General features: G+C 38.3%; 1 protein-coding gene across 8 annotated transcripts in view; it reads right to left on the reverse strand.

The window, feature by feature from the left end:
• The window catches only part of SPEN (spen family transcriptional repressor), a 94191-nt gene that overhangs the window by 24281 nt on the left and 57691 nt on the right, over window positions 1-12219 (reverse strand). For all 8 annotated transcript variants that reach the window (XM_060141321.1, XM_060141324.1, XM_060141323.1 and 5 more), the window contains 2 exons: window positions 4471-4631; window positions 2033-2233 (listed from right to left, as the gene is read on the reverse strand). In XM_060141321.1, the coding sequence (XP_059997304.1) occupies window positions 2033-2233; window positions 4471-4631 (362 nt within the window). The remainder of the gene's footprint in view (window positions 1-2032; window positions 2234-4470; window positions 4632-12219) is intronic.

A 12219-nucleotide genomic window follows, 5' to 3' on the forward strand; every position in this document is an offset into this window, starting at 1 on the left:
CACATCATTGAAAAGACTGTTTTATCCTGCAATTTCATGTTTAGGGGATTGTAATGCTGTGCATAGGAGTACAAAAGCACAATCTTAGAAGCCACCAGAGGTCTGCCTACAGAGTTAGGTTTCTTGGATTTGGATCTTTTTAATTCCAAGACGTCCTTGACCTAAGGAAGCAATCAGCTCCATACATTTCAATATAAAACATTTATGACAACCATCCAACAGCGTAATTCCAACCAAGTGTCCCTACTCAGCTTTCAAATATCCCATTTAAACTGGTGTTTCAATGCTGTCCCATCTGGAAAAAGTACCTTCAGCTCTCCGATGCTTGAACCAATCAAACTTCTCAACATCTTCAGTGGCAGGTGGTTAAAAAGCCCCAATTAACATCCTGGGTGCTAACTAATTAGGTAAAATGATTTTTTTTTTTACAATAAATATCTCAAGCTAAGCCCACTACTTGGAGATTAGAAAGTCACCTATTGATAATGCCCCTGAGTTAGATCCTCACTAGTTAATAATTATATATGGCTCTAAAAACTTACAGAGATGATATGACATTCTAAATATTATTCCTCAAAGTCAGTTCTGACCTGTTCCAATTGTGTTAAATAAGAACTCCTGAGTTGCTCTTAGCCCAGTACAAGTTAGGGCAGTACATCTCAAACTTTGCGGAGGAGGGAATGTGAAGGCATAACTTATAATTCCTTTGAAAAAACAGTATGTCTTTGAATTCCTGTGTTTTATCATAAAATTATGCACACTTTATAGCCTTCACTCTAACAACCCTGACTGTGCCTGTTTTAATATACAAATGACACATTCTTACCAGGGAAATTGTATTTTTTTCCTCTTAATTGTCACATAAAATGAATATTCCAAGAAAATGGGCTATGTTTACCCTATAAATTCCACTCAAAGTTTTAGTCTTAAAGTTCAACTGTCCCACACACTTAATATGAATGCATAATTTTAACATTTCTATTCATTCTTCTACAGATTTACTCACAAGTAAATCAGGGGTTTTTAAAACTTGAGTATGCAAATTCTAAACCAGTAAGCTGCGGTATGATCAAAGAGTCTGTATTCTAAACAAGCACTGCAAGTGGTTCTGAAACAGGAAAAACACTGACCCAAGTCATGCCTGACAAGACTTCCTGCCTTAGAATAGATAGGTCTTACAGGTAGGTTCAAACAATAAAATGTCCCCTTGAAATTTTCAACGGGTTGCACTCAAAAGACTTAGTCCTGCCACTCTGCCACTATCTTTCAAGGTCATAGAAGCTAGAATAACAGATCCAATTTGTGCTGGGCATAATGGAAAGAAAACTGGTCTAACTAGTCCCTCAAATTGATATAGTCTGTTTTCTAATTCAGAATAATTCTGTTGTCATTCTCCTCGGAACTATCACCTTATCTCAATCAACTCAATCCTTTTGGGAAAGCAGGATTCAACAACGGACTATACTTTGCCTTTCACAACTCTTAAAAGTTAGCATGCTCTCTAACAGAAACAGAAGAATCTTTAACCCTTCCTAGCCAAAACAACCTATTTTATTAAGTTGAATGACAAAATGCAACCACTCTTTAAAACAGAAGACACCGAAGGTATGTTTTAAAAAACAGAGCTTGGGGGCTTCCCTGGTGGCGCAGTGGTTGAGAATCTGCCTGCTAATGCAGAGGACATGGGTTCGAGCCCTGGTCTGGGAAGATCCCACGCCGCAGAGCAACTAGGCCCGTGAACCACAACTACTGAGCCTGCGCATCTGGAGCCTGTGCTCCGCAACAAGAGAGGCTGCGATAGTGAGAGGCCCGCGCACCGCGATGAAGAGTGGCCCCCGCTTGCCACAACTAGAGAAAGCCCTCACACAGAAATGAAGACCCAACACAGCCCAAAATAAATAAATTTAAATTGTTAAAAAAATATAAAATAAAATAAACAGAGCTGGAATACTGTCCACATTGAGGATAACATGTGGCCCTTTCATATAATGGAATAAAAATTACACTAAAACTCAGCTTCCTTGTCTCTTACCTGGCCCTATCCATGCTGTTACTTCAATCTGCATGCCAAAGAAAAGTTTTCCTTTTGATGCAGTCAATGCTTTTTCTTGGTCCTCCTGCTGCCGGAAGAATACCAGACCATACCTTTCTTCTGAAGTTCCATGTATCTGCACTGAAGTCACCTTTCCAAATTTCTTAAATTCATGGAAAAGGCCATCTTTGAGACTTGTATCTAAATCCCCAAACAAAAACAAGTTGCTTATTTTTCTAATTTAGTTACAACTCGAAGTGTAAGCTACTAAATCTTTAGTCTGATTTTTGACCTAATTAGCATTAAAACTTTACTTTTTCAAATAAAATAACTCTAAAAATGAATTTTAGAGACTACCGTACAATTCTGAAAATAAACCGGGGGTTAGAAGATGTTACTAGTTATTTGTTAGGTAAGAATGATATCATGCTTACACAGGAAAATACCCTTATATTTTACAAATAAATACAAAAGTATAGATCTTTTAAGTCAAGTGTGAAATGATGTAACATCAGGGATTTACTTTACGATAAAAAGGTAACAAAGAACAGGAAAGAAGGAAGATGGAGGCGGACAAAGCAAATGTGGCAAAATATTGATGATTTTTTAATCTGGGGTATGGTATAAGGGGAGTTCATTTTTGCTACTCCTTCTACTGTGGGTATGTTTAAAATTTTCATGATAAAAACTATACAAACACACATATATATGCATATATAAAACTTTAAAGACTTAGAAAGAAAGCCATATTTCTAGTTTTCCAAGCATCATGTTGATGATAAAATTGTGTGGGAAATGGCATGTAACATGCTAAACAACTTTAAGGCCTTTTACAGATGAATTATACTATCTGGAGGTCTTGTGTTAATTTGCTTCATTATAAAAATTAAAATTGTAGGGCTTCCCTGGTGGCGCACGGGTTGAGAGTCCGCCTGCCGATGCAGGGGACACGGGTTTGTGCCCCCGTCCGGGAAGATCCCACATGCCGCGGAGCGGCTGGGCCCGTGAGCCACGGCCACTGAGCCTGCTCGTCCGGAGCCTGTGCTCCTCAACGGGAGAGGCCACAGCAGTGAGAGGCCCGTGTACCGCAAAAAAAAATAAATAAATAAAAAATAAAATTGTAGAGAAAGACAAGCCAATTATAACCCCTGTCCACTCCTAAATTACAAAGTAATCTAAATCAAAAGTTCACCAACATTTGTGTCTCAATATCTCTATTCATAAACCTGGTATGTAGGTTTTATAGGCTGTTTTAATAAATAATTTAAGTAATCATTAAAATGCACTTAGCTAAGAAATGCTTAGTTTGGTCTTTGTTGGTTTGACCACCTACTAACAGTTGTTTAGACCATCTACTAACAGTTGTTTAGACCATCTACTAACAGTTGTTCACATACTCAATATGCCTGACATAGAAATAAAAACATATTATGGCCAAATGTCAGTCAAAAACATTAGGAATAAAAGACAACGGTATAGCTTTTAACTATACAAAGTGATTATTCATGACTTTCCTCATTTATAATGTTAATGTTTTGAAGTGGATTTCCTATCATAATTTTTTTATATCCAAGTTATTTCACACAGGACTCCAGACCAATATAAATCTAACTGAAAATAGTATTTCTACAATTTCATCGTACCAAATTTTCTCTAATATCAAAATATTTAATCCAGAAAGCATTTTTATTCAAAAATGAACCATGCTTTGGGACTTCCCTGGTAGCGCAGTGGTTAAGAATCCTCCTGCCAATGCAGGGGACATGGGTTTGATCCCTGGTCCGGGAAGATCCTACATGCCATGGAGCAACTAAGCCCGTGCGCCAAAACTACTGAGCCTGCACTCTATAGCCTGCGAGCCACAACTACTGAAGCCCACATGCCTAGGGCCCGTGCTTCACAACAAGAGAAGCCACTGCAATGAGAAGCCCGCGCACCGCAATGAAGAGTAGGCCCCACTCACAGCAACTAGAGAAAGTCCATGCACAGCAATGAAGACCCAACGCAGCCAAAAAAAAATTTTTTTTAAATACATTCATAATAAAAAATGAACCATGTTTTCTTTACATAACACGCACCATAAAGTCTTTATGTGTGTATATGTATATGCATATAATATGCGTAATAATGTGTATTTATATATGTATGTGTATATAATTAAGTATAAGTAACATGCAATCTTTACATATATAACAATCTAGAAACTACATACAGTTATAATCACTTGCTTTTTATTACACGGCATTAAATATCAATGAACCACAAAAAGAAAAAGGGGGAGAGAGTCAAATTGAAAGACAAATAGAAAATATTACCAACACAGTCAGATAAGAAAGAGAGCTATTTAAACAAATTCTGTACAAAGTATAGAATTTAAGTTGCTCAATCTCTCGTTCCCCAACAGTAGCAGAGAGGAAAGTAGAGTAACAAAATTCTACCTGTGGAGCGTACTGGAAGATTCTGAACCTTGATCCCAAAACTTTTACGGGGCTCATCTTTTTCCAGGGATGAAAGCAACTGGGAAGTGGGTGCTGGGACTGCTGCAGATTGAACTGATCGGGCTGGAGAGTCATCACTTGAACTACTGCTGGAATCAGTGCTACAGAAGGGGGGAAAAAAAACTTACGTGAAAAAATCAAACAGGAAATGAGTCGCATATAAAACTTCTTAAAATTAACAAATGGCAATAATTAAAAGGTCTAAAAAAAAAACAACAAAAAAAGGTCTAAATTGCAGATCTGGGATTTCTAGACACCCTACCTTCTCCACATCTATTTCATTACTCTACCTTCAGAGATGGCAGAAGACAGCAAATACCAGCCTGGGAATGTGGAAGTAAAAGTAACAATCTTTTATCACCACACGCCACCGAAAGACCAATGTTTCGTTCTGTGCAAAATCTGAACAATTTTTTCTAAATGAAATACGACTAGTAAACACAAATGACTTAAGGGTAATATTAATAGAATAGTGGATATATGGGTTTTGGATTCAGAGATCTCGATTCAAATCTTGGCTCAGACATACAGCATGTATCCTTGGACAAGTCACTTAACCTCTTGCTAAACCTCAGTTTCTACATCTGTAAAATGGAAATAATAACACAAGGTTAAGAGTTTAAAAAAATAACACACAGGCTAACAGAGTTTGGAATATGACGGGAATCCATAAATGAAGTGGCAATGCTCTGTTACTATTACTGTTACTACTACTACCACCACCGCCTCATGGGTAAGTTAATCTTTAGGAAAAAATAGACATCCAAAATAATTTCCCAGGTAATTTAAATTTTTGAAGGACTAATAAAGAAATATAAGTTACTTGAGTCTTGTTAGTTTAGGCTCTTTGTGAATAATGTGGGAAATGAGAGGCAATGAAATTTAATTTCTCTCTTCAGTTTAATACAAACCTCTAAGGGTCACAGTTGAAAGACAAGGAGAAAATATTACCAACATGGTCAGAACAAGTTTATTATGCCCAAGAACCATGTGAGAAATATTAAATTATTTCAGTACTGCATGTACAAGACTGCTACGGTTTTAAGTTCTTTTATAGCATTATCAAATACATTAATAAAAAGCTATTTACAGGTTTCTGAAATTTTGCTTCATACTCTCCCCTCCTTGCTGAGGAAGACTTAATCCTAAAAGCAAATAACTCAGGGTGGGGGGCGGGGAGTGCAGGCAGTTAATCCGCTTTAGGCACACTCCGTAGAGGACAGGTTCAACAGTTTTTGTCATTTGCGCCCAGACTACAGCTCTCACATCCAATACAAACTCTAAACCAGCCAGATGAATAAGTCTAACTCCAGGATCTGAGACAAATTTGCTATCACTTTTTAAAAAAAGAAATACCATAAGAAAATAGAATTTACATAGCATTTTTATTTAGCTCTCACATGATAAGGCAAAAGATAAAAACTTTATGAAGTTACCAGAGCTTTCTGCAGTTTGAAACATAAAGAAATAAACCTATGCCAGTAAGAGCCAAAAGTAGATACCTGAGTTACAAAATACAAACTACTATGATAAAAGCCTCAAGGTAGAACCACAAGTCATCATTGCCAAGCCTCCTAGAAATGACTCGGTTTCCATTTTCCCATCAATAAATTTTTTTCCGTATCATTAAGCAAAAGTAGTATTACTAGTACTAAGTGAATAGGACATTGTACTTTCTCAAATTAAGGGTTAACAAAATTAATTTATCTTCTGTTTTCAGCACAGAAAGAAAAAAATGTTCTACATGTATAATGTACTCCAAGCAATACAAGATTATTCATAAGGCCACCAGATGACTACAGTATAGAATATGTATGTGACTTATCAATTTAATTCCAAGGAATCATAAAATAACCATTAAGGAAAACACTTTAATTACAATACCACCAATAATATATACACCAAAATTCCTTAGCAGTAGTAGGTAAAGAAGTAAACAAATATGGGCAAGAGCAGAATTTCTGGGTACTAAAATAATGAGCCAACAAAGTTCCGTTTAAGTCCATATTTTAAAAATGTAGAGGAATCAATGGCCGTAGTGGGTAAAGAAGTAAACGAATAGGGGCTGCCCTGGTGGCACAATGGTTAAGAATCCGCCTGCCAATGCAGGAGACACGGGCTCGATCCCTGGTCTGGGAAGATTCCACATGCCATGGAGCAACTAAGCCCGTGCGCCACAACTACTGAGCCTGCGCTCTAGAGCCCGCGAACCACAACTACTGATGCCCACGCGCCTAGAGCCCATGCTCTGCAACAAGAGAAGCCATCTCAATGAGAAGCCTGCACACCACAATGAAACGTAGCCTCCGCTCGCCACAACTAGAGAAAGCCCACGCGCAGTAATGAAGACCCAACGCAGCCAAATTAATTAATTAATTAATTAATTTAATTTTAAAAAAAGAAGTAAACAAATATGGGCAAGAGCAGAATTTCTGGGTACTAAAATAGTGAGCCAACAAAGTTCTGTTTAAGTCCATATTATAAAAATGCAAAGGAATCAATGGGAGCAATGATTTTAAAGTATAAAATAGTGACAGAACTTAGTTTTGTTATAAATGTCATCACACTTTTGGTGAATTCCCTGCTACCACACCAATTTTGAAACAAGATGTAAAATTTAACCGGCAGAAATATCTGTCGACCAATTTGAAGTTATAACTAAAAAGAAGGAAAGGTTTTTAAATAAATTATGAAGTGATAAAATGATACAACTTTTGAGTTCACATTTTAATATGCTAACCCAAAACTGCAATGTATATTTCCAGTGTAGTCTATTAAATGTACTATGGATTTTAAGGTCCTGAATCAAAACAGGGGCACAAATTTAGGCCCCCAAATACTTTTTTTTTTTTTTTGGCAGTACGCGGGCCTCTCACTGTTGTGGCCTCTCCCGTTGCGGAGTACAGGCTCCGGACGCGCAGGCTCAGCGGCCATGGCTCACGGGCCCAGCCGCTCCGCGGCATGTGGGATCTTCCCGGACCGGGGCACGAACCCGTGTCCCCTGCATCGGCAGGCAGACTCTCAACCACTGTGCCACCAGGGAAGCCCCCGCAAATACTTTTTAGTCCTATAAACTGAAAGAAAATCCAAGTGCCCAGAATATGTGTGTCAATTTTAAGTTTAAAAAATCCTTATTTTCAGAATCTTGTTAAAACAGAAGAATCACAAGAATTCACCAAAATTTATGATATACAGTATTTTAGTTGTTTCTTAAAAGCCAGAAGTAGTTAATAAGAAGCTTTTCAATCTAAATTGTCTAAAGTAGTGGCAATGACGGTGCATCAACTAATAGTTTTAAGAAAGTGAACTTCAAATTTACCTGGCCACAAGACGCACATGAAAATATCTCCAACATTGCTAATTATCAGAGAAATGCAAATCAAAACTTCAATGAGGTATCACCTCACACTGATCAGAATGGCCAGCATCAAAAAGTCAACAAATAATAAATGCTGAAGAGGGTGTAGAGAAAAAGGAACCCTTCTACACTGTTGGTGGGAATGTAGATTGGTACAGCCACTATGGAGAACAGTGTGGAGGTTCCTTAAAAAACTAAAAAGAGAGCTACCTTATGATTCTATAATCCCACTCCTGGGCATATATCTGGAGAAAACCATAATTTGAAAAAATACACGCACCCCAATATTCATTGAAGCACTATTTACAATAGCCAAGATATGAAAGCAACCTAAATGTCCATGACAGATGAATGGATAAAGAAGATGTGGTATATTTATACAATGGGATATTACTCAGCCATAAAAAAGAATGAAATAATGCCATTTGCAGCAACATGGATGGACCTAGAGATTATCATACTAACTGAAGTAAGCCAGACAGAGAAAAACAAATATATGATATCACCTATATGTGGACTCTAAAAAATATATGATACAAATGAATTTATATACAAAACAGAAATAGACCCACAGACACAGAAAACAAACTTATGGTTACCAAAGGGGAAAGGGAGTGGAGGGTTAATTAAGAGTTTGGGATTAACATATACACACTATATAAAACAGATAACCAACGAGGACCTACTGTATAACACAGTGATCTATACTCAATATTTTGTAATAACCTATAAGAGAAAAGAATTTGGAAAAAAAAGATATATATGTATGTATAACTCAATCACTTTGCTGTACACCTGAAACTAACACAACACTGTAAATCAACTTCACTTCAATAAAAAGTTTATAGGGACTTCCCTGGTGGCCCAGTGGTTAAGAATCCGCCTGCCAATACAGGGGACATGGGTTTGAGCCCTAGACCGGGAAGATTCCACATGCTGCGGAGCAACTAAGCCCGTGCGCCACAACTACTGAGCCCACGCGCCTAGAGCCTGTGCTCTACAAAGAGAGAAGCCACTGCAATAAGAAGCCCGCACAACACAACAAAGAGTAGCCCCCACTCGCCACAACTAGAGAAAGCCTGCATGCAGCAATGAAGACCCAGTGCCGCCCAAAATAAAAATAAATAAATTTTTTAAATAAATAAATAAAATAAAATAGACTTTGGAGCTTCCTCTCCAGAAGCAGACAACATCTTGAGGTATTTGGCTCTCCCAATATCATGGATGAAGATCTTTGTCTCCAATATGAAACCTTTATTCCGTTTGCCTTTTTGCCTCTTGCTTTTGCTCTCTGTAAATGCACAGAAAGACAATGTTCCTTAACTCTGGCAACTGCCTCTAAATCTACCACTAAGGCCATAGCTCCACAACAAAAGTCCCTAAAATTTCTTGCTAAGGTGGTTTTGGATAATAGCATTGCTTTCGATTACTTACTGGCAAAACAAGCCATAAGTCTGTGCCATAGCAAAAACCTCCTGCTATAACTGGATCACATCCTCTGATACTATAGCAAATACAGGAAATTAACAAACAAGCCTCTTGACGTAAAACAGGTTGATGGCCCTTTGGGTACATTCTTTGCTTTATTTGATAAGAACTTGTTTGGTTCATAGGGAGCCCTAAGGAGCATACTCAGTCTCTTGGTATTATCCGACTGACCGTCATCATTATAATCTCCCTGGTGGGCTATGTTCTCTCAAGGGTCTTAAATTCATGTCTGTAGCCATCAGCAATACATCAGATGGTCTCACTGCACTTGCAGAGAAATAAGATAAACAATGAGATGAACAGCAAAAACAATTCTTCCACAAACCAGACTCATAACCTATGAGTTTCACGACGAGACAAAAACAACAACCTGATGGTGACCAAGAGTGGCACTATCACCAAATTTTTGGTTAAACTCTCCGATATGAGAGGAGGGCCAAAAGGAGGGGGGAATGTGTTAAATTAATTAAACAAGGAGACCATTAGACTGAGGTGGTTCTAATACCTTAGCAACCCCACATAAGCAAACTAAAACCTAAGCCTGTAACTGCCTCAAGGCTAAGAAATCAAACCTAAGGACAACCAATAACAAACAGCCAATGAGGCTTTTCCAAATAAGGCAAACGCTAAAGCTATAACTGATCAACTAATTTTTCTGCTTTGCTTTTCTCTATAAAAGCTTTTCCCGCAGCTCCTGTTGATGGAGCCCTCCTAACCATTTCCAGTTTGGCGCTGCCCAATTCAAATAGATATTTGCTCAAATAAACTATTAAAATTTAAAATGAAAGAAAAAAGTTATGGTGAATTAATAAAATTTTCAAATTAAAGTTTAAATTTCTAATATGGCAAATGTCAATAGATATTACAAAGTAAACAAAAGCTCAATAATTTAAGAATGCAAAAGGGTCCTGAGCCCAGAAAGTTTAAACTAAAACTAAAAGTTTAAACAAAAACCCCACTAGCTTAGCAGGCATTCTGATGTGATCTTAATTCCATTTTCAACTCTACCACTTCTGATACAACCTGAATTAAGTCTCTGTCTTTTTTGTTTTATAAGAAAATCAGGAAGGAAATACTCAACTGTTCAGTCTGGTAAGGTACCACATTTTGCCTCTCTAAACTTTAATTTCCCTAGCGGGTTACCAGACCTCATAACCTTCAAAGGTCCTGCTAACTCTAGGGTTCTGTGACTCTCCATCTACCTCCAAACCTTCCAGCTCTGACAGCTCCACACTGTCCAACAAGGGAGAGAGGGGACCCTTTACAACTTGGCCCCAAACTAATTTTCCAGTCGCTTATTCTCATTCCCTTGTCACTCTTTAACCTACCCACTAATGATCTATCCACATAAGAGTATACCAGTTTTGGGAATTCCTTGGTGGCCCAGGAATGGCCACCAAGTGGTTAGGGCTCTGCACTTCCACAGCAGGGGGCATGGGTTCGATCCCTGGTCGAGGAATTAAGATCCCGCATGCCGCAAAGCGTGTCCAAAACAAAAAAAGAGTATACCAGTTTCTAATCATGGGCACCCCCCTTTTTTTCTTATTAGATATAAGTCCTTGGTTAAATTACTTCCTCTCTAATACTTCACTTTCTTGTATGTAAATGGTGATAATACCTATCACTTGTGAGGGGCTATGGTGAGAATTTAATGAGTTTGTGATTGTAAAGTACTTAGCACTCTGCCTAGCATACAGCAAGAATATGAGAGCTCTTGTCCATACCTATTCCTATTGAAGACACCTTTCTGTCCCTCCCTGCTTGCCCTGCCTTCGAGGATTAGCTAGCTCCAGTGTTAACCTCCTGCTCTGCAGCTGTTCTTGACATTCCCACCCCGCCCCACAGCATTCATTGCTTTCTTAGTTGTGTATTTCTAAGCCTCTTTTACTACAATGTCTATCTCAAACCCTTTCACTCTGTATTATAACTACTCCTTTACCAGCCTCCTAAAAGTCCAAGACTAGATTCATCTTTGTAAACAGAGCCTAGCATGGTGCCCAATATGTAATGGATGTGTGACTCCAGAAAGTTATTGATTTGAATTATCCAAGCAACTGAAATTAATGCCTAGGAAAGTACACCAAGCTCAATAAAATGAAGGTATTAACTACATTCAGTATCTAAGAGTGAAAGGAACATTTCTGAGAAAATATTACTTTGTTGGAAACTGCAAAGTATGTCTTTCTTCTTTAATGTTAATGGCTGTTCTAGCCAAGACTCTAGGACTTTGACATATATTAATAACCTGACTGAAAAATCACTGGTAACTGTAAAAACAAAAACACTTCATGGATCCTGTCATCTAGAACTTGGTAGAAGATGATTTTTTAAAATAGACATTTTTCTGGGATGAAAGCAAAAGCACAATTATAACACATAAAATAGTGCTCTAAATATCTAACAAAGTCCAGAGTGTGGATTTTGCACTATTCAATTTCATTCATAAATCCTATAACTGTGAATACCTGCATCAGTGGCTCCCAACTGGGGCCATTTTGCGTCCCAAAGGACATTTTTGGTTGTCCAACTGTGGGTGGGTGGTGAAGTTTACTGCCATTTAGTGAGTAGAAGCCAGGGATGCTGCTAAACATCCTATGGTGCACAGGACAGCCCCACAACAAGGAATTATCTGGCCTCAAAAGTGAATAGTGGGGTCTTCCCTGGTGGCACAGAGGTTAAGAATCCGCCTGCCAATGCAGGGGACATGGGTTCGATCCCTGGTCCGGGAAGATCCCACATGCCACGGAGCAACTAAGCCCGTGCACCACAACTACTGAGCCCGCATGCCTAGAGCCCATGCTCCGCGACAAGCGAAGCCATGGCAATGAGAAGCCCGCACACTG

The sequence above is a fragment of the Lagenorhynchus albirostris genome, chromosome 2 (assembly GCF_949774975.1).
Source record: "Lagenorhynchus albirostris chromosome 2, mLagAlb1.1, whole genome shotgun sequence".
Taxonomy (NCBI): Eukaryota; Metazoa; Chordata; class Mammalia; order Artiodactyla; family Delphinidae; genus Lagenorhynchus; species Lagenorhynchus albirostris.